General features: G+C 43.8%; 1 protein-coding gene across 3 annotated transcripts in view; it reads right to left on the minus strand.

Annotated features, from left to right (window-relative positions):
- Window positions 1-23,758, minus strand: part of PHAF1 (phagophore assembly factor 1) — a 31,095-nt gene that overhangs the window by 5,036 nt on the left and 2,301 nt on the right. For all 3 annotated transcript variants that reach the window (XM_075995732.1, XM_012742587.2, XM_075995733.1), the window contains exons 3-11: window positions 19,761-19,843; window positions 12,793-12,876; window positions 9,223-9,266; window positions 7,447-7,526; window positions 7,065-7,159; window positions 6,371-6,468; window positions 6,169-6,281; window positions 1,727-1,860; window positions 950-1,033 (exon numbers count right to left, since the gene is read on the minus strand). In XM_075995732.1, coding sequence (XP_075851847.1) covers window positions 950-1,033; window positions 1,727-1,860; window positions 6,169-6,281; window positions 6,371-6,468; window positions 7,065-7,159; window positions 7,447-7,526; window positions 9,223-9,266; window positions 12,793-12,876; window positions 19,761-19,843 — 815 coding nt within the window. The remainder of the gene's footprint in view (window positions 1-949; window positions 1,034-1,726; window positions 1,861-6,168; window positions 6,282-6,370; window positions 6,469-7,064; window positions 7,160-7,446; window positions 7,527-9,222; window positions 9,267-12,792; window positions 12,877-19,760; window positions 19,844-23,758) is intronic.

Below are 23,758 nucleotides of genomic sequence, written 5' to 3' on the forward strand. Positions count from 1 at the left end.
GATTTGATGCCACCTATCAAACACTTCCTCCTACTTCCCACACCCTTTCCAGTTTCATATCATACCAGCTATTCAAGTCTGCAACCCCAGGGTTACCTCTGACTCTACCTCTGTACCAAGAGCCAACAAAGTCCTATTAGGCTGGTCCATTTTCTCCATCTTCCCTGCCACCTATGATCACTAGCTCTTGAATTCAGAGGTCCAGCTGCAATGGGACTATTCTCTCTTTCTGCCATCCTACCCTCAGGAGTTTATGGTCCTACAGCAGATCCTCCACTGACCCTGGCTCATGTTTGGTCTTTCCCACATAGGCAGACTCAGTCTCTCCTTTCTCCTTCTCTTGAATCTACCCTTTGCTGCCTCAGGACCTCAGATCCTAGAAGGCTCAAAGGTTAGAAAACCCATGGTGCAGGCCAGCCCTGCCTCTGAGATGTCTCCTGCTGGCACATTGTTTACACAATTATTTCTCCTACATGCATCCTACCCACTAGCTGGACTGTTGGCACTGATGGTGGCTACCAGCTGCACCCAGGACCCTAGGTCCTAAGCATGGGGCTGCAACAGCCTCTAGAGTGGTCTTCTAAAGATATACAAGCATACCTCCACTGTCTCTGAGCCTTTTCAGTCTCCCTGTTTTGACTCCAGAAGATGGGCCGATGCTGTACAATAGGGAAATTCCCTAAATAGTTTAACCTGCACATTTCCACAGCCTCCATCTCTGGAACATGTTTACCTCAGAGGATAATCAGTAAACATGTATCAGGGAACCTGGTATTTTCTCAGCAATCACGGTAGCAGGAAAGGTCTACTTTGGGCTACCAGAGCCTATGCAAAACAACATGGGCTTCCCTGATGCCCAGGCATGGTTACAGCTGCACACACAGGTGTGCAGAGATGCACTGCCCACCCCAAAGGAAATGAAATGCTTCTCTAAGGAATCATAACTTACCACCCCAAGAGTGAAGTAGTTAAAAAAGTAGTCATTGCACTTGGAGGGAACTTGCTTATGAGGGGAAGGAGAATGAATTTTCATCTGTAGGGAAAAAAAATAACCACAAATTAAGATCTAATCCTCCACTAAAAAAAAAAAAATTTTTTTTTTGAGACAGGGTCTTGCTCTGTCACCCAGGCTAGATCATGGAGGCATCAGCCTAGCTCACTACAACTTCAAACTCCCTGGCTCAAGCAATCCTCCTGCCTCAGCCTCCTAAGTAGCTGAGACTAGGCATGCACCACCACGCCCAGCTAAGTTTTCCACTTTTGTAGAGATGGGGTCTCACTGGTTGCCCAGGCTACTTGAATTCCTGGCCTCAAGTGATCCTCCCATCTCAGCCTCCAAAAGTGCTAGTTAAAATCCAACCCCTTAATACAGTTCTTGATTAAATGAAGATGTTCAAATTGTGTATATAACATTAAGCAGTTGGGTAAGCAAGAGTGTGAGGAGTCCCAGCTGTTGGTGCTGATCAATCTAGGAGAGAGGGTGGCTGACTATGGACTAGGCCTTAGTCTCCAAGGAAAGGCAGGCACTATGAACAAGGAAAGAGTCAGGGTAATTTGACCAACAGGGTTAAGAGAAAAGTTTTCAATTTACTTCATCATCAGCTTTAAGCAGAACAAGTTCTATGGGAAAGTAGCATTTTCTATTTACTCAATATTAAATTAGTGTTGGTTGAAAAAAAAAATGAGGGAGACTGCCTATTTACTCTGTAAAACACACTTTCCCTACCTTGTCTTCTGACTTATAGAAGACCTTGTGTGGGGAGCCAAGCATGCTAAGAACATCTTGGCAAGAATCACCAAAATACACTGAACGTTCAAATACCCGCATCTTGGCATCTGCCAATAGGCCAGGTCCACAACCTGTAGAGAACAAGGGAGAGGTTGTCAGTTTGTGGTTAAGGGCAGAGACCCTGAACCTCTGAGGACCCTAGGTAGGCAATGGCTACATGCTACATTATTAGATCTGGCTGAGGGGCAAAACTATATGCAAATGGAAATACCAGGTCATCAGGGCTTAAGACTCAACAAGAAATCACTACCTACTCAAAATAATGTCAGAGATTCATTCAATCTTCCCAAAGTGACATGGCACTCTAGAAACGTCTTTAACTTACTCACTTACCAAATATTTCCTTACTGCCTACCATGGGCTATGACATTATGCTAAAGATTGAGGAAACAAAGATGAGCAAAACAGTATACCGTGTTTCTCCGAAAATAAGACAGGGTCTTATATTTATTTTTCCTCAAGAAGACACCCTATGGCTTATTTTCAAGGGATGTGTTATTTTTTTTAAGTATGGTACAACAATCTACATTTATTCAAATATAGTTAAGTCATTTTCTGGAACATCATCATAGTAAAATGGCAGCCATGGCTTTCCTTCTTCCCCCTGGGAACACACAATACCTAAAGCGGAGCATCCCATTCCTCACTTCACTGAGACTTTCCCCTCAAAGCCTCAGCTTGCAGCATGCACAGGATGGCCGGGACCTGATGGGGGAGCTGACCTTGTTGGTGGGGCTGCTCCCACCTTTCCAGTCACCTCTGGGAGAGTAGCTGTCACGATGGGGCAGATGAAAAGGGCTGCTGGTCTTCTTTACCGCTTTGAGATGAAATGCATGGGTTGTGCAGATATGCTGCATAGCCACACCCATCACTAGGTCTTATTTTCAGGGTAAGGCTTATATTGCGCAAATGCTTAGAAATCCTGCTAGGGCTTATTTTATGGGTAGGTCTTATTTTGGGGGAAACACAGTAGTTTCTGTCCATAAACTCCACCAATGGAACTTATGATGTGATTGAGAAAACCCTAAACAGATTACAAACTGTGGTAAGACCAGCAGCAGGAACAGGTGTTATGAAAGTACATAATGACAAGATAAAAGGATTTGTATTAAGAATACTTCTCAATGGTAACCCCCAACCAGAGAGTGAACCTACAAGACTTCCTATGAAAGTCAAGAGTGAAGCACCTGGCCGGGCGCAGTGGCTCATGCCTCTAATTCTAGCACTCTGGGAGGCCGAGGCGGGCAGACCATCATGCCTGTAGTCCCAGCTACTCAGGAGGCTGAGGCAGAAGGATCACTTGAGCCCAGGAGTTGCTATGAGTTTGAGGTTGCTATGAGCTAGGCTGATACCACAGCACTCTAGCCGGGGCAACAGAGTGAGACTGTCTCAAAAACAACAAACAAACAAACAAACAAAAAGAGTGAAGCACCCATTAACCCACTCCCTAATTCTACACAAACAACCTGACAGAGCTTTAAAACCCAGTAAGAGCCACTATCACTCAAAAGAGACAACTCAGGTAAACAAAGGAATGAAAATACCTTCTGATTTGCCAAATGTTTATTTGTGGGAAGAATCCTTAAACCCTGACTTTCTCTAATACATTTCAGAAATGGTTCCAGTTAAAGACATACACACAGCCGGGAGCGGTGGCTCACGCCTGTAATCCTAGCTCTCTGGGAGGCCAAGGCGGGCGGATTGCTCGAGGTCAGGAGTTCGAAACCAGCCTGAGCAAGAGCGAGACCCCGTCTCTACTATAAATAGAAAGAAATTAATTGGCCAACTAATATATACATATATATATATATACAAAAAATTAGCCGGGCATGGTGGCGCATGCCTGTAGTCCCAGCTACTTGGGAGGCTGAGGCAGGAGGACTGCTTGAGCCAGGAGTTTGAGGTTGCTGTGAGCTAGACTGACGCCACGGCACTCACTCTAGCCTGGGCAATAAAGTGAGACTCTGTCTCAAAAAAAAAAAAAAAAGACATACACACAGAAAAGGTGCTATGCCCAAAATAAAAGAGGAAGCCAAGAATCAGAGAAGGACCGCAATTTCTGGTGCCATGATAAGCCAAGAATCAGAGAAGGATCGCAATTTCTGGTGCCATGATAAGCCAAGAATCAGAGAAGGACCACAATTTCTGGTGCCACTGACATCACCTTACTAGGCACAAGGCTCTATACTTGTCAAAAGTCTTTTATGTGGAACAATCTATCTGCTGTATGCTGAAGAGTCAGAGAACCAAAATCTGAAGTAACTAGGCAGAGTTCTTTAACCAAAGAATCTCTATTCTCAGCATATATACACTGAGTGGCAAATAAAGGTTGTGTTAAACCTAGATCCTGGGAAAAGCATGATCCTTATTAACTTCTCTGTGCATAAATCTTCCAGCTTAGGCAAGCCTGGGTGACCTACTGAACCCACTGTCAAGTCCTGTCAAGCTGGACTGATGATCCAAAGTATCCAATGACCTAATATATTTTCCCAGGTATCACATACAGGTAAATGTTCAGATGGGGCTGCAGGGAAGGGACCCTTTACAGGTGAGTCTTCTCATTTGTTTCACACTGCTTAAAGCCTACCCAGGTAGAATTACCCACTTTTAGGAGACTACTTTAGTTTGTGATTCCCTGGAATGTGTCTTCCTTTAAATTACTGTGAGGACCAAGACAGCTGACCCGACTTCCTGTGTTAGATGCATCATTGTAGACTCACTCCACAAGGAAACAGATGTGAGAAACAGGTCAGTTGAGACTCTTATGTTTGTCAAAGGAAACTCTCAATGAGGACTGGCTTGGATGATAATTCAAGTCCTGTGAAGTCCTGACTTAACAGAAAGTGTCTTCCCTGCTGACAGTGTAAGCAGTGAGAGGTGTGACTGCTGGGAGTGTACTGTACAGGGTGGCAAACAGAAATAGCTGAGAGCCCACCATCAACAGGCTCCTGCTGTCACCTGTGATGACTAATGGCCCTAATCCTTTTTAAAAATTTGAGACAGAGTCTTGCTCTGTTGCCCAGGCTAGAGTGCAGTGGTGTTATCATAGCTCACTGCAACCTCAAACTCCTAGGCTCAAGTAATCCTTCTGCCTCAGACTCCCAAGTAGATGGGACTACAAGTGTATGCCACCATGCCTGGTTAATGACCCTGATCCTTGACTACCCTGCTGTTTCAAGCAGTGATCAACCCAAGAAGACAGACACTAAATCACTTGGCCTTCCTGCCATATCTCAATTCTTTCAAAAACGAGCTCAAGTGCAACAATTCTTTAAGTAGTTGTTGTTCTGCCTTGGCTTGAAAACCACATTTTAAGAAATTTCTAACCTTGAGGTTGTAAACTATCTAATTGTTCAGAGGAGTGAGCTCAGAGTTTATATACCAGATTCTCAACAGTTAAGATTCAATGCCTCAGAGACTGATTCAAGACCCTAAATTTATGAACAAGTGCTGGCTTGACTATGAGCTCCAAGAAGGCGTGACCCTTCTATTGCATCAAACTCCACATTGAAGATCCCAATTCTATTAAGCAGGATCCAAAGCCCAAAGAGCTGGCACTGGCCAGGCACGAGAAGGTCACAAGATGAGGCATGGATCCTGAAGAGATAAGTCATTGAAGATGGTAACTCTTTTTTGTTCTTGCTGTTCATGGTCAGCAGATCTCTTGGCAAAGTGTGGCCCACTCTGACAACTTGGCATTTAGAGTAGAAAAGGGGACAACAGATAACACTGCAGCCCACAGGTTACATCTCCAGGAAACAACCTAGGAACTGCTGCAAAGGTACATAGGCACATAGGTGGCCTATGTGCATGCTGAGGCATGCAGTGTTACTGTCACTTATTAAGATTTACTAATGATAAGACTATATCCTGTCCCTTGACAAAATTAAACAAAAGCTTTAGCCATAAATATCTGCATCATTTGTCTTTTACCAACTACCTAGCAATGGACTGAGTGCTTATGTTCCCCTAAAATTCATGTTGGAATCCTAATCCTCAAGGTGATGGTGTTAGGATTTGGGACCTTTGGGAGGCAATCAGGTTATGAGGGCAGAGACTTCAGAATTGGGATTAGTGCCCTTATAAAACAGACTCTAGAGAGCTAGCTAGCCCCTTTACCATAGAGGACACAAGGAGAAGTCTGTGAACCAGACAGCAGGCCCTCACAAGATACTGAATCTGCCAGTGCCTTGGTCTTGGACTTCCCAGTCTCCAGAATTATGAGAAATAAATTTCTGTTGTTTAGAAGTCACTCAATTTATGGTATTTTGTTATAGCAGCCTGAATGGACTAAGACATAGCTCTAAGCACATGGGATTTTACAATATCTCAACATGGCTGTAATGGGGAATCCAACCACCTCAAAGCCAGTCACTGACCTGCAGCAAGCAGGCGAAGTCGTAAACCTGCAGGTCCAGTTCCATCTCGAAGAACATCTACACTCTCAGCATACACATTGCCCAGGAAACAGCTCAGGGGCATCAGGGGAGCCCTGGAGGCAGGTACAGAATGAGTAGAGGCTTGGTCCTCCCTCTCAGGGAGCCATGGTCTTAGTATAAAACTCATGCTCCTTATACTTACTTGGTATCCTGTAGGTTGTTTCCGCTATAGATGTACATTCGTTTTACAGTTGCTCCATGGGGTATCTGGAGAGAAGCCAGGCCATGGGCAAAATTGGGCTGCAAATACAGGATGAGTGTTGTACTAAAGGCACATGGGACTTGGGCTCTTGTCCTCCCTGGTACTTATGGTCTTCAAGAACTGGTCTGGTCAAAGCACACAGTGAAATCTGGCTCTGGGTCAATAAGCTCCCCACAACCATGCATGCAAGTTCACCTTTAATTCTACTGGTTTTTCTTTTCTTCATAAGGGGAAAATATAGGAATGCTTCCTTAATAAAATATAAAACTTACAAAAGCTATCGTTTCACAACCCTAAGGATGGTGTTGCCTAAGAATGAGTGAAATGTTTCCCAAAAGCAACAACTTAAAATCCAGAGGATGAAACCCCCAAATTCTAGGCCACTGAGAAAACTGCAGTGATTAGGAGCTTGAAAGCCAGGCGTGATTGAATTTCTGTCTGAAAAGTGAGCCTAATCTCACTCTTCTTCCTAGGAATGCCAGTCTGGGATTCTCTGTTCTTCCTATGTCAACCCCACCTACTCTACCCCTTACTGGCCCCTAAAGAGGCCCCACCCCCACCCCCACAGCACTATCTGCTGACCCATACTACATGGGCACTGGGCAACAAACACCAGGGGACAAGAAGGGCTAACCTCGTACTTGGGAGCCTCGGTCCATGAGTCTAACTGAAAAGAGAAAGACAGTCCTCTGAAGTTGAGGTGGAAGAGCTGCTCAGCAGAGTTGTACACTGTGGGGGTGGGGGAGAAGAAAATGACATGGTTGACTGGCATCTGAAGTCACTAACATAAACCAGTCTGGCATGGAGTAATGACTGCCAACACCGTCCTTGTATCTTGTTTCTGAACTGACCTAATGGTTGAAAACAAGGGGGAGGAGCTTTCTTTCACACCCAAGTACCAACCCCACAATCCTATGGGGTTCTGACTTCAGGGAGTAGGGTAGGATGGTGCCACTAGCCAGGTTTATTGCTATTGGCTGCCACTGAACCAGAGGAATTAGATAGACTTGGCTTACCTCCAGGATGTGTTGCGCCAAAAGACTGGTCAATCTGCTCAATGGTAGGAGCTATGGCCTGAGAATTAAAATGCACGCCACTGAAAAACAAAAATATGTATATATATGTACATTTTCCCCCCCAAAAAAGTACATATATATTTTTTGAGACAGAGTCTCACTCTGTTGTCCAGGCTAGAGTGCCGTGGTGTCAGCCTAGCTCACAATAACCTCCAACTCCTGGGCTCAAGTGATCGCCCTGCCTCAGCCTCCTGACTAGCTGGGACTAGAGGCATGCGCCACCATGCCTGGCTAGTATTTTTTAAATATATATATTTTTTTACTTGGGCAATTTCTTTCTATTTTTAGTAGAGATGGGGTCTCACTCTTGCTCAGGCTGGTTTTGAATTCCTGAGCTTGAGCAATCCTCCCGCCTTGGCCTCCCAGAGTGCTAGGATTATAGGCGTGAGCCACCCGCCTGGCCCAAAAATATTTTTTAACATTAGGCTTCATACGATGGGTCCACAGATCATGAGATATGGTGGCTGGAAGAGTTATTCTTTTTTTTTTGAGACAGTCTCACTTTGTTGCCCAGGCTAGAGTGAGTGCCATGGCATCAGCCTAGCTCACAGTACCTCAAACTCCTAGGCTCAAGAGATCCTACTGCCTCAGCCTCCCGAGTAGCTAGGATTACAGGCATGCACCACCATGCCCGGCTAATTTTTTCTATATATATTAGTTGGCCAATTAATTTCTTTCTATTTATAGTAGAGACAGGGTCTCACTCTTGCTCAGGCTGGTTTCGAACTCCTGACCTCAAGCAATCCACCCGCCTGAGCCTCCCAGAGTGCTAGGATTACAGGCGTGAGCCATCGCGCACGGCGTGGAAGAGTTATTCCTAAGATGCAGGCAGGTGAGTCTATAATTATATCAAAATAAAAAGTTTAATTAAAGAACTTTTAAATACAGAATTAATGAGGTCAGAAGAAGGTCAACCCTTGTGAGGCTGATATATAGTACAGAGTTGATCCTATGGGGCCTCCCAAGACACCACTGACTCTTAACAAGAGGGTATAGAAGAGAAGCCACCAGACTCCGAGGTATGAAGGCCCTAGCAAGACTAAAAGACAACTAGAACCTGCAGGGGCCAGTGCTATCACACATTACTTGTCCACTCCTCTATCAGTAAAAGCTACCTGAGCCTGCCCCAGGAATCAGGTCCTCTTCACACCTTCACAAAGTGAAAGGGAAGCCTGTTAAGGAGGCTTACTGAAAGGAATACTCTAGATGCTGGCCTAGTGTCTTGCCATAATGGGGGCTCAAGTGTCTATGGATTGTACAGGTCATGCCCACTGTCATTCTAAAAAGTACATTTTAGCTCTAAATGATAGTCTCTTTGGCATTCTCTTTAGAATAGACTTTGGAGTCAGACCTATCTGGTTTGTCCTATCTCTGTTGGTCATGAAAATATGAAAAAAAGTGCCAAGAGAAGCCGTATGGGGGAGGCCAGCTATGACTCTGGAGACTGTCATATCACTCTAAGCTGAGGTTCTGCTTTGTTGAGAGGATTAAATTAGATGACATATATATGAAGTGTTTAACACACAGCCTGTTCTTAATGAGCTTTACTTCTCTTTCCCAGGAAAATGAGCAGGCTTGGAGGCTGCCTCAGGAAACCATGGCAGAAGGCTGTAATCTCTAGACTGCTACAGACGAGAATCTTTACTAATTCAGTGAAGGTAGTAGATACGGCCTGTTTACTAAGCATGACATATATCAGCAGGGGAGAAAACTTACCAATATTTTAACTTTACTTTAGTCAAATCATATACTTCAATTACCTAAAAAGAAAATCAAATGTTTAAGAGTTGTTACTGCTCTGAAGTTGATGACAGATTGAAAAAGACTAAAAAGACATTTATAGAATATATAGTAAAGAAAAAACTCCATTACTAGCTGAAATTCTCCTGAAGCACTGCATGTTATCTTTAGTTCTCATTTTAAAAATAGGGGCAAAAACATACACCATAACCTCCCCTCTTCCCTTTTCTAGTGGACTGTCCAACAGATGTACATGGATGCTATGGGTCAAGGTCCTTATATCTAATCCACTGCTGGGGCACATACCACCTCACTGGACAATGATATCTTCCACAGAATCAAATTCATGCAGCTTGTAAAGGCTATGCCTTAGATACTGAGCACCCTTCCTTCCATTTTATACTTTACTACATTATAAAAACCAAATCAAATCACTTTCAAAAATAGCTTATTTTGAAGCTTACTTTGTTTACAAAACAAAAGATTGAAAGGAAGGTCTATCCTGCTAGAAAATAAGCCACAGTACATTAGCTGAGGACAAGTGTGGCAGTATTCAGTTGTGTCTCTAACAAAGGGGATCTGGTTGAACCTGGAGAACCTCAGGACCCTTGTGAAGTTTGCTCTTTAATGGGTTTGACCTCAGATGAAATGTCTCAGATGCAATACCAAGAACTCAGGGCAAAAACAAAGGAAAAAGCATTGTCAAACACTCAGCCATTAGTGGTGTCAAGTAATAAGCACTTTGAAGTCCTCCATGCAATGGTGTCAAGGGCTTGGCAGCCAGCAGCATGGCTGGCTGGGGCCTGGAGCCCCATCTACCATCCTCAAGCTGGGAGTTTTGGTCTTCATGTAGAGATACTATAGAGCTGGCTCACTGTCTGTCTTGCCAATCTGGGCTGGATTGTGGAAGGGGCTGTGGGGCATTATGTGCAGAAGCATGTGGCACTACCACAGAAACTGAGACATAATAGGTAGTTCACTTTTGGCCAGAGACCCTGTCCTTAACTTTGTTTAAAAACCATAATATTGAACAAAGTCAGAAACCTTTTGACTATTATAGAGCTATTCTGATCCTATTTGCTGGACTGTGTCAGTACTTAAATGAACCCTTTCCTCCAGTACTGGTGTACGCTGTTCACTGGTCCCACTAAGTTAAGCCCCTTGAGGTCTGACTCAGCTTGCATAAGGAAGGTGCTCAATATGTGTCAGGTAAGTTGGTCTGGTATGAAACTAGTTAAGTGCAATATGAAGCTTGAAGCACGAAAAGAAGTGCTGGGAGGGGCCATGGAAGAAAGGGCAGGAGAACAGCTGTGGTTCAGAAGATAGCTAGTGTCCCCTTCAGAATGCCTGGGCAGGGCAGCATACCATGCCAAACTGGTATGCCGTTTCACTGAGGCCAGAGCCCTGTGCTGGCAGAGGGCCCTACCTTCAGCCAGGAGCTCTCTCTGTTTATAGTAGGCGCAGGTACTCGCTTCCCTGATTGCTACCCCTACAGCTGGCCAATGATCCCCCAAATGCTTCCTACCATCCACTCTGTGGGAGCAGACCTCTAGGATGTTCCTCTTGTGTCACTGTCACCCACCTATCAATAGCCATAGGGGTTCAACATATATAGGTGCTTCAACTTTGTTTGCCTAATGGGAGAACAGTGGACCAGGCCTAATCACAGGGCACAGGGCAGCACTTGTGGCAAGGGACCCAGAGTACTGGCCATCATGAGGTCTTTCACGTCACTATGAAAATCAATAAGCAGATTTCATCCCATAGAGCTTGCTGGGCCACAAGGATAAGCAGCTGGGAAGTCTAAAGCCCATGAATTTTTACCTCTGGCCTGCAGAAGCACCTGATTTCTCCAGAGGGGAGGATATGTGGCAGCAGCCAAGACAAAAATGGAAAAGACAGGTGGCTGTAAAGGTTATGACTTATAAAGCCTCATTCCACAGGGTTCTCTCTCTCTCTCAGGCTTAAGGTGGGGGTAGAGAGCAACTGCAGGAGACTGCATCAAAAGAGGTGGCTTCTGAAGCCTTTGGATGGAAGGGCAGGCAGATAGGTCAGGTCAGAGCTCAGGGCTCACTTCCTCACAGTTTCCAGAGACTCAGGCAGGGCTCCAGCTTCCTCCTTAATAGGGATCCCACAGAAGGCAGAAGAGGACTGTCAGGTTCTATTTTACCTCCTCTCCTACCCAAAGGTACTTCCCACTCCTCACATTTCTGCATAATATTTTCTTCATCTTTTCACACTTATTTCTCAGACCCATCAACATAGCCTAAGCCATCCTGTTCCCAGTGGCCAGTCACTACATGCTGGTAATATAGGGTTAAGAGCCTAAAATCAGGTACACTACTTATCCTTTCCATCTAGTAGACATTCACAGGCTTGTTAGGATAAAATTAGAAAATACATGTAAAACAGTCATGTAGCTAACATATACTAAGTGCTTACTAAACTAAACATATTATCCTCACCACGCTATGATTCTATGGGCTGCCTAGCCATCCCTTATTTTTGCTCACTTAGGTTATTTCCAGCTTCTCATTACTATGAAATGCCTTGCTATAAACAAGTGGACTTTTACCAAATCAAAGACAAATAACTATAAAGGCATTTCCATGTTATCAGATTAATTTTTCCCCAATTTGTGATGATGCCACATTGAAGATAGGATAGAATGAGGAATTCTTATGCCATGTACTGATTCTCTTTCCATGTTCTGTGTTCTCTCCTTAGCAGTTTACTTGTGACAGGGATGATAACTGGGAAGTACCCAAGTCTTTTGAAAAAGCTACTCCATAACCTAACCAGGACAATGGCTCTGGCACGCCACTGCCCAGAGCCACATTCAACCTTGTGACTTTGAGGCATGAATCTGCTGTTACATGACTAACCTGTGAGGCCCAGACATTTGTAAACAGAGTATATTATAAACACCCTGGACTAAAACAGGTGTTAGCAAATTGCACTTGAATGCCAATTAAGACAACCCTACATACCAGCAAGTTGTTTGTTCACATTTCCTCAACAGAGTTAAAGAACCATCTCATTGCTGATGGTATTAACCCGAAGCCCCAGCATTCTAGGAAGAACAGTTTCTATTTCCTATCTTCCAACTCCCACTATTTGACAAAAGAATGGAATAAAACAAAACAAGGTTATGTAAACCTGATGAAAATCATCTGGTCCTATTCTGTAGTAAGGCCCTGTTTTTAGTACCTTTTTAAATATAGACTCTAGGCAAGCTATGCCAAATACTTAGCTCCTCCCTTGTTTTCCTATTCATCATAAAAGCCCCTTCCTTACAGCATGTTCCCCAAAGCTTCAACAGTCTTTCCCCCTTCCCCTCAGGTACTTGGGAGAGCAGCCCTTCCCAGCCTCTTTCCAACCACCCCAACTCATTCCTATCTTCCCTCTTTTTAGGGGAATAGGCACAGCTTCAGTTCCTTACATTGTGGTGGTCTCTGAACCAAAGAAGTTCATGCCCACTTATTAATCAGCTCCAGAAAGACCAGCTCAGCTGGACATGAAACATTAATTGTCATTTATAGTTACCTTAAGTCTCTGATTGAAAGCATCAAACAGTAGTTTGATCCCGTCCTGAGTCAGGTTAAGGATGAGGTCATGGCTTAGAGGAGACTATAAAATAAAAATAAAACACACTCTGAACAACTGATTTGTTCACCAGCATCTACTAAAAACCTTACAATATAAATGCAATGCACAGGGAATACCTAAGTGCAGGCAGTCCCTCTCTCCCCCAGCTAATGAGGTTTGGAAGCCAGAAAAAAAGTGTTGCATGAATGCATAGTGTCTTCTACTTCCAGCCTGCAGTTGCTGCTTCATATTATTGGCTGAAAAGAGCCTCTCCCTTCCAGGCTTGAGTAAAAATACCTGGGAGAAAGGGACAAAATTATGTGAGTATATAGGTCATTTTTGTTTGAGGTTCCAGGGTCCACATCTGCAGTATGAGTACTGCCATCAAACCTACAGAGCAGTCAATGAGGAATACAGGTCATGTGAAAAGGCCTAGCCCAGGATCGAAACTCAGCAGATACTGCGTATGCATGTCAGCTGAACCCACATCCATTCACACTCAGGCTCTTTGTACCATCCACAGGGAACACATTTTATTCTTTGACTGTTTTAGGCCAAATTCTAGGACAAAGAAATATCTTATAATCTGATTATTTATGAGATGACCCCCTTACTCCTTTCTTCCCTCCCCTCACCTCTCCCTATTCCATATCACATGTGCTTCTTTCTGAAAAACTGAAGTCTAAGATCTGAAGAGTCACATTCCTATCTACATTTGCCCCTCTGAGTCCTGGTGGAGGGGAGTACAGCACAGGTGTCTTAAAACTTCTCTGAGGTCTGGTTTCTTTATGGAATACCTTCATCCCTTCCCTCTAGGGATCTTCTGAAAACAGAATAGTTGAGTCTGCCCCATGTCTCTGTTTTTGGTCCAATGCAGTCAAGGACTCAATGTCTGAAGACTCTCCAAAACCTTGATCCAGGCTGTCTAGTAGTAGAAGGAAAAATCCTACCATCCAAAATCTCACCCTCTTTGAAACTAGCACACAGCTGCTCAAAAGCTTTAGAGAAGTTTTGTTACAGAGCTTCTCAAGGCAGACAAAGTGAATGATGGAGGTATGACAGTCAGAGAGAGAAACATGGGCTGGAAGGTCACGTGCCAATGCTGGTATGGGCCTCATTGGGGAAATTATCTTCAAAGAGCTTTCTGGGATTAGCTCAGATTGCTTCCCTCCACCCCACTGATCTTCAAAGGTAGCAGGCCCAGGTGGCACCATCATGCTGGGCAAATGCTAGAGGAAAGAATGTTGTCATTTTTCAGTAGCTCTTTATGTCTATACCATTAGGTCTCAAGCAAGACAATGGAACAATGAGCCCTGATCTTGGGTTATCTATTCTCAACCTAGAACATAAAGTTCCATTTTGGAGTGGCCCATTCCATGGAAGTAAGCAGGATGAAGCAACATTTTAGTCTCTTGCAGGAATCTTTTTTTTTTTATTATTTTTTTTTGAGACAGAGTCTCATTGCTGGGCTCAAGCGATCCTCCGGCCTCAGCCTCCCGAGTAGCTGGGACTACAGGCATGTGCCACCATGCCCAGCTAATTTATATATATATATTTTTTTTTAGTTGGCCAATTTTTTTTTTTTGAGACAGAGTCTCGGTTGTTGACCAGGCTAGAGTGAGTGCCGTGGCGTCAGCCTAGCTCACAGCAACCTCCAACTCCTGGCTCAAGCAATCCTCCTGCCTCAGCCTCCCAAGTAGCTGGGACTACAGGCATGCGCCACCATGCCCGGCTAATTTTCTATATATATTAGTTGGCCAATTAATTTCTTTCTATTTTTAGTAGAGACAGGGTCTCGCTCTTGCTCAGGCTGGTTTCTAACTCCTGACCTCAAGCAATCTGCCAGCCTCAGCAGAGAGCTAGGATTACAGGCGTGAGCTACCGCGTCTGGCCTCTTTCAGGAATCTTGCTTGGAAGAGGAATGCTAGGAGGATCTGGATTTTCCTATCTTCTCCCAAGATCTGATTTTTTTTTTCTGGCATTGTTACAATTCAGGATATAACTAAGCAATTTTCAAAAGCAAGCAAATCACCCTCACAATCAATGTTTAATATCTCTAAAACCAAAATATACATGTACTATGTGGTGTTTAAGCAGGCCCTACCAGTAACCCAGCTGTCTTACTCCATATGAAACAATTCAGTAAAGTTGTCTGCTACCCATCGTTAACATCTTTTCCCCTCAACTCTTATAGACATCAGTCTAGGGAAAGAATTTATAAAGAAGACCCCAAAGGCAATCACAGCAACAATAAAAATAAAGGGGATCTGATCAAATTAAAAAGCTTCTGCACAGCCAAAGAAACTATCAAGAGAACAGACAATCTACAAAATGGGAGAAAATATTCATGTGCTACACATCCAATAAAGGGCTGATAACTAGAATTTATATAGAACTCAGGAAAATCAAGGAAAAAAATCAAATCCCCTTTTGCCCATTAAAAGGTGGGCAAAAGACATGAACAGAAACTTTTCAAAAGAAGACAGACTAATGGTCAACAAACAAAAAAATGCTCAACATCTCTAATCATCAGGGAAATGAAAATCAAAACCACGATGAGGTATCACTTATCTCTAGTGAGAATGGCTTTGTTTGTTTGTTTTTTTGAGACAGTTTCACTTTGTGCCCAGGCTAGAGTGAGTGCTATGGCGCCAGCCTAGCTCACAGCAACCTCAAACTCCTGGGCTCAAGCAATCCTACTGCCTCAGCCTCCCAAGTAGCTGGGACTACAGGCATGCACCACCATGCCCAGCTAATTTTTTTGTATATTATTTTTAGTTGGCCAATTAATTTCTTTCTATTTATAGTAGAGACGGGGTCTCCCTCTTGCTCAGGCTGGTTCTGAACTCCTGATCTTGAGTGATTTACGGCCTTGGCCTCCCAGAGTGCTAGGATTACAGGCGTGAGCCACCACGCCCTGCCAAGAATGGCTTTTATCAAAAAGTTCCCAAACAACAAATGTTGGCATGGATATAGAGAGATATGAACACTCATACACTGCTGGTGGGCCTGCAAACTAGTACAACCTCTGTGGAAAGTAATATGGAGATACTTCAAAGAGCTGTAAGTAAAACTACCACTGGATCCAGTAATTCCATTACTAGGCATCTACCCAAAGGAAAAAAAGCCATTCTATAAAAGAAGACATCTGCACTAGAATGTGTGTAGCAGCACAATTCACAATCGCAAAGATGTGGAAACAACCCAAGTGCCCATCAATACGTGAGTAGATTAATAAAATGTGGTATATGTATACCATTGAGTACTAATCAGCCACAAAAACAATGGTGATCTAGCACCTCTTGTATTATCCTGGATAGAGCTAAAGCCCATTCTAAGTACCACAAGAATGGAAAAACAAGCACCACATGCACTCACCATCAAATTGGTATTAATTGATCAACACTTATGTGCACATATAATAGTAACATTCATTAGGTGTCCGGCAGTGGGGAGGGGAGAGAAGGGGATGGGTATATTCACACCTAATGGGTGCGGTGTGCAGCATCTGGAGTAGGCGTCCTCAAACTATGGCAATGCAGGCCACATGCAGGTGTTTTTGCCCATTTGTTTTTTTACTTCAAAATAAGATAGGTGCAGTGTGCATAGGAATTTGTTCATAGTTTTTTTTTTTTTTTTTGAGACAGAGTCTCACTTTGTTGCCTAGGCTAGAGTGAGTGCCATGGCGTCAGCCTAGCTCACAGCAACCTCAAACTCCTGGGCTCAAGCAATCCTCCTGCCTCAGCCTCCCGAGTAGCTGGGACTACAGGCACGAGCCACCATGCCTGGCTGATTTTTATATTATATATATTAGTTGGCCAATTAATTTCTTTCTATTTTTATGGTAGAGACGGGGTCTCGCTCAGGCTGGTTTTGAACTCCTGACCTTGAGCAATCCGCCCGCCTTGGCCTCCCAGAGTGCTAGGATTACAGGCGTGAGCCACCGCGCCTGGCCTTGTTCATAGTTTTTTTAAAACTATAGTCCGGCCCTCCAATGGTCTGAGGGACAGTGAACTGGCCTCCTGTTTAAAAAGTTTGAGGATCCCTGATCTGGAGGATGGACATGCTTGTAGCTCTGACTCGGGCAGGGCAAAGGCAATAAATATATGTAACCTAAACATTTGTATCCCTGTAAAATTCTGAAATAAGAAATAAAAAATAAATCTTTTGCCCTCTAAGGAAAGATGAGATTTACGTGACATACACATTTAATTTCCAAGGTATGATCGGCGTAAAGACAAGAAAGTATTTCTGGCCGGGCGCGGTGGCTCATGCCTGTAATCCTAGCTCTCTGGGAGGCCGAGGCGGGCGGATTGCTCAAGGTCAGGAGTTCAAAACCAGCCTGAGCAAGAGCGAGACCCCGTCTCTACTATAAAATAGAAAAGAAATTAATTGGCCAACTGATATGTATATAAAAAAATTAGCCGGGCATGGTGGCGCATGCCCATAGTCCCAGCTACTCGGGAGGCTGAGGCAGAAGGATCGCTTGAGCCCAGGAGTTTGAGGTTGCTGTGAGCTAGGCTGACGCCACGGCACTCAAAGTGAGACTCTGTCTCAAAAAAAAAAAAAAGAAAGAAAGTATTTCTGGAATTTTCAATGGGGACAAATTGTTTTTTGCACTTGGGAGGAAACAAAGAGACAAATGGGAAAGGAAGAGAAGAAAGCAGGCAGGAGAAAGGGACAGGGCCCATATATTCAAGAAGCACTACATCAGAAAGTCCCTCTCCTTTTTATCCTCATCTTAAGATTATTCTATTACTAGGAAACTATATGTATTTTACAGGAGAACCAGACTGGTTATTAACTTGCCACAAGTCATACAACTAAAAAATGAGAAGAGGAGAGATCTGAATCAAGATCTGGACTCAAAAATTCATGTTTTGTAAACTGTTACAGTTGCTTAGAAGATACTGATAGGCCGGGTGAGGTGGCTCACGCCTGTAATCCTAGCACTCGATCAAGGTCAGGAGTTTGAAACCAGCCTGAGCAAGAGCAAGACCCCGTGTCTACTATAAATAGAAAGAAATTAATTGATCAACTAATATATATAGAAAAAATTAGCCGGGCATGGTGGCGCATGCCTGTAGTCCCAGCTACTCGAGAAGCTGAGGCGGAAGGATTGCGGGAGCCCAGGAGTTTGAGGTTGCTGTGAGCTAGGCTGACGCCATGGCACTCTAGCCTGGGCAACAAAGCGAGATCCTGTCTTAAAAAAAAAAAAAAGAAAAAGAAAAAAAAGAAGCAAGCACATTTTCCCTGTTTTGATGGCTACTACTTGTCATAAGGTAATTCCTTCATAGTCAACACACTGAAAGTCAGATTAGGTTAGGGATGATGTGAGAACAAAGAAAAGTCACCACCCATCTTCAATTTATAAATGACAAATCACTTTGGCACTGTGGTTCAAGGAACCTTGCCCACCCCCTACAAGTCCCCTGTTCTGTGGTAGACACCATAAGAGTTGCTAAGAGTCTAAGCATTTCCTCTTTCAAAAAGATCCCTCAGGCCAGGCATGGTGGCTCACGCTTGTAATCCTAGCACTCTGGGAGGCCGAGGCAGGTGGATCGTTTGAGCTCAGGAGTTTGAGACCAGCCTGAGCAAGAGCAAGACCCCATCTATTAAAAATATATATATACAGAAAAAATTAGCTGGGCATGGTGGCACATGCCTGTAGTCCCAGCTACTCGGGAGGCTGAGGTAGTAGGATTGCTTGACAAGTCCAGGAATTTGAGGTTGATGTGAGCTAGGCTGATGCCACGGCATTCTACCCTGGGCAACAGAGTAAGACTCTGTCTCCAAAAAAAAAACAAAGATCCCTCAGAGCGCAGGCTCAGTGGTTCCCACCTATAATTCTAGCACTTTGGGAAGCTGAGGCAGGAGAGGCAGGAGGATTGCTTGAGGCCACGAGTTTGAGACTACCCTGAGCAACAGTGAGATCCCATCACTACAAAAAGCAAAACAAAACAAAAAATTGGCCAGGCATGGTGGCACGTGTCTGTAGTTGCAGTAGGCTATGATGGTGCCACTGTACTCTAGCCCAGGTGACAGAGAGTAAGACCCTGTCACACACACACAACAAAGGAGATCCCTCACATGGGGCCTCAGTATGCTGACAGAGAGGTACAGTGCAGCAGAATGTAATCTCTGGGTATAGGTAACAGCCCGATTCTCACTATGCCCTAAGCTAAACTGGGAAGCCTCACATAAATCTTACCAAACTGTAATCCATATTATTCAAAAATTAGCTGTCATTTGCTTTAGGATTTGAAATTAATTAGAACCAACAACTGAAATCATTGAACCAGAACTCAAAGGGTCTCAGAAAAGCCACCAGGGACATCCTTTAGCCTCTATAGGTTCAAAACTATTCCCTGAAGCTTGTGACACACAGGGCACCACAAAGACTGTTCCACATGACAGCACATGGTCTCTGTCACAGAAGAACTGCAGGTTTCAGAGAGTCCAGTGGAGGGGAGACTGCTCTTTGAGAGAGATAAAGGAGTAAGCTATTATCTATTTCCTTTTAAGTCTGGTATGCTGTGCTAGCTAGAGATGTGTACTGCAACAATCCTGAGCACAAAATGCAGAAAAAACTATTTTAAACATGAAAGTGGAAGGCAGGCACCATGGAAGACTGGACACAGCCCCTGACCTCCCACTGAAAAGTCCTTGTCTAAGGGCCTGCAGGTGAGTTAAGCACAGGCAAAAAAGAAAGGTTCACAGCTATTATTGCTCTTCTAAAACTGTCAGCACTAGATAACCAAGAGCAAAAGTTTCAGAATTAAAGAAAATGTACCTGATAACCGACTGGTGGTAGAGATTTTCCCATTCAAACAGTGATCCCTGACAGTCTCTCCCAGAGCATCACCTCTGGAGGTGATTCGCTGCCCAGGGACACTATTCCAGCAAAGAAATCAGCCTCCACTCACCTGTTCACTGTAGAGAACCTGGACATTTTTGATGATGCGACAGTGCTTCTGCAGAATGGCTACTGCCTGAGCCAGAGGCATTCCTGAAATAAAAAGCAAGGACACCTGTGTGGTTACTTGTGCTATCCATTTGCTGACATCTACCTGCAGTAAAGCCTGGGGACAGGTTGGGGTAAGGTTGTAGTAAGGTCTACAGATATATGAATAAATGAAAGTTCAGTAAGCAGTAAGAGCTAGAATAAAGTTAAGCAGCAAGCACTAAGGGGAATACTTGGACTATCTACAAAAAGTCTTCCTGGAAATAGGAACTTCGACACTGATCTCAAGCAGACAAAGGCTCGGAGAAGACAAAGTCAGCAAAAACCAAAGAACAGAGTGAGATAAGCACTGATTGCATGACTCTGGAGACCAAGGTTTTAGTCCTCACCCTGCCATGGCTTAGGTATGACTTGCAGCAGGTCCCTCCTCTTCATCTCTCAAATGAGGGTATGTTAGGGCACATTACTTGTAAGGGCCCACTTAAAAAGTTTAAAATCACACATCCACCAGAATCAACTTATTTTACCAAGGACTTCACTGGATTTTTACTCAAAAATCCATAAAAATCTAACTAACACTTGGTTTGTGAATTCATGGCCCATTATAAGCAGATTTACATATGCCTCCAGTTTAAGTAAATCCTGACGATATCTCAAAACATTCCAAGGGCTCACAAAGATCACCAAAAAGTTTGTTTTCAGAGCCCATTTTATTTTAAACTAGAAGAAACATACACAAAGACAGGTCTTGGACAATCCCAAAACAAAGACTCATAGTTTCATGAATACAAAGACAATGTGCCTATTATTCACCACTCTTTGGATCCCCTGCACCCTGCTCAGAGCTGACCACCTAGTGGCTGTTGAATATTTATTCAACGGGACTGTGGCACTGTGGGGTGGGTGACAAGAGAACGGGAAAAGGGACCATATCACCCCAGGGCACATTCAAGATCAGTTGACCTCTAGATTAAGGAAATGAGATGTGCAGAAAATAGCTTACAAATAATTAAGAATTAGAAGATTAAAAAGCTTGTGGCTCATCTACATTTAAACAAATAATCTGATTCCACCCTCATTTGAGGGGCTATTCTTCAGTTTGAAGAAAGTTGAGGGAAACCGGAAGGCTGACTTCATGATCTTAAATAAAGTACTTTGCAGCCTTCTATAGCATGGGGCCTGGCACATACAGTAGAGGCTCAATAAATTTTTGTTGAGAATATGAACACGCTGGATGCATCACACAGCTTTGCCATTCCTGAGATGGAGGAGCATCTATGCTTGTTCTCCCACGGAGAATGGACAAACATCATGTGCAGAAAACAGGTAAGATCAGTTAGGTGCCAAAAAGGAGAAGGCCACGTGGTTTCTCTGATCCATGTGGCACATACAAGTTTCTTGAGGGAGGGTTCTTTTCCACTTAACTACATCAAAGTGCTGGTATTAGCATCTTTGGATCCTGAGTCACCCAAGGAGAAACCTACCCAGTGGAGACAAAGCAGCCATGGTGACTGCTTGTCACACAACTACTGGTAAAGCAGTGCTACAAAAGTCCTCTAAAGTGAGCCAACTATATGAATGGCTAAGAAACAGGAGCACTATCCTAGTTCTAACAGAATCGTCAGCCTTCTAAACTATACAAATTTATGTCTTACATATCTTATCACTTCCTTGCTTATAAACTCCCTAATAGCTTCCCATTACAGGAGGATAAAACCTAAACACCATGCCATCACCTAAAAGCTCTGAATATTCTGGGCCTTGTCCATCTCTATCTTTTTCACTGCCCACCATGCCTCCCCTTTGTTACTAGCACACGTCAAGCTCTTTCCCACCTCAGGCCTTTGCACTAATTCTTGCTGCTGCTAGACAGAATGTGTTTCCCATAGCTTGCTCTTTCTCACACTTCAAGTCTTGTGAAAAGTCCTCACCTCCCTGACTGCCTTATTTAATGAAGCCTCCCATCCCACTTATTTATGTTAGTCTCCCTTATATCCTCTTAGAGAGTAGGGACCTTGTCTATTTTGTTCCCCACTCTAATCCCAGCACCCAGTCACTGTACCTGGTCTAACTGTAGGTGGTCATACATATCGGTGAAACAAAGCAATTAGGTAGAGCAGATAGGTCCTATACCATGGACATGGTGACCCCTCTCCCTCTCCTAGAACTCCCACCATTTCTCCACCAACGCTACTCTCTCCTGCTGTTCCTCTGACTTTTCCAGGTCTCTATGATAGGCTGTATTTCTTCTGCTCATCCTTCATTCAATCAACTCACATCTCAATCTGTTCTCTGTATACATCTAAAGGAAAATAAAAATGAACAGAGATTAAAAGTGACCTTTTCATCTTCTATGTATTCTAGGTCTCAATATTTCCAACATCTACCCAGTCTCTCAAATCAGAAACCTCTAGATTCCTCCTTCTTCCCTACCTCTCCAAGTACAGTCTCCAAACTGTTCTTCTTAAACCAATTTCCACAACAGACTTTGCTAACAGTACCCTCTTTTCCACTGAATGCAGAGACTCCTTGATAGTGTACCAGCTTGCTATAACCAATCAGAACCAGGATTCTAGGAAACCCATTTTCTTCTTCCACCAGTACATCATGATCTAATTATAATGCCAGATTATTTACAGTTCCCTGCACACAACAACTATCTTTCCTACTGTCTCTCTTTTTTTTCTCTCTTTCACTTGACTGGAAGGTTTACAGCTCCCATGGGTAGACAGGAAGCCTTCTCTGAACGCCCAGGTCAGTTCAAGTCCCTTCTCTCACTCCACAGCTCCCTGTACATCCTCTACTTCATTATAATAAAAGGAACTATTTATGTAATCTGTCCCTATCACCAGACTAAGCTATTCAGGTCATAAGATCATTTCTTATTTAATTTTCAATGTTTGCGAGCAGAGTCCACAGAGGTGCATGCTGCCTTTGACAAAATAAACCTTCAGTCTCTGGAACAAAGTAATCTCAGGGAAGAAGGTATTTTCTCCAGTGACCCTTAAATCTACCTTCAGTGGGAATTTTCAAAAACAGACTCAGAGACATGCCTCCACACCAATACATTCTGCAACTCTCACTGAAAACAATATTTCAAATTTGTACTGTCTTTACTCCACTGCTGGTCAAACCATTAGTGGCATTCACAGAGATTGTGCTTGGCCTAGGTTTTCTTGTCCCTGTGTTGTTGGCATTTCCCTAATCATCCAACATTATACAAAGGCCAGGAAGGCAGCCAAGAGCTGGATGCAGCTCCCCATTGTGATGCCAGGAAGATGATTCCAAGGGCCAGATACATCTGCATTTACGCAGATTCCAATAAGAAACCTGATAATAAAGCTGAGCCCACTCTCAGAAGGGCAGAGCAGTGGGAAGCAGGAAATCCTTGTTCAACAGCTTGTTTGTCATCTCTATTTCTCTGAGCCTGTTCCTCACATGGCAAACAGAGACAATAACACCTACCTTACAGGCTTGTGGTGACAACAGGCAAGTATGGCCTGGTTTACTAGCCAAGGAACATAATTCTAAAACACAGATTTCCTTTCCAGACCTATCCCTACATAACAGTCCCAAACGTAAATTAGATGTGTTGGGGGTTGGGTAGGAAATTGAGAGAGGGGAACAATGACTTAAAAAAAAAAAGCCTGGGGAAGTTAAATGACCACCATAACTCATGCAGACACCATTTAAAAATGCAGATTTGACCAGGCATGGTGGGCCATGCCTGTAATCCTAGTACTCTGGGAGGCCAAGGCGGGTGCATCGTTTGAGCTCAGGAGTTTGAGACCAGATTGAGCAAGAGCAAGACCCCGTCTCTACCAGAAATAGAAAAAAATAGGCGGGCATGGTGGCGCATGCCTGTAGTCCCAGCTACTTCAGAGGCTGAGGCAGTAGGATTGCCTGAGCCCAGGAGTTTGAGGTTGTTGTGAGCTAGGCTGATGCCACAGCACTCTACCC

This window comes from Microcebus murinus, chromosome 20 (assembly GCF_040939455.1).
Source record: "Microcebus murinus isolate Inina chromosome 20, M.murinus_Inina_mat1.0, whole genome shotgun sequence".
Classification (NCBI taxonomy): Eukaryota; Metazoa; Chordata; class Mammalia; order Primates; family Cheirogaleidae; genus Microcebus; species Microcebus murinus.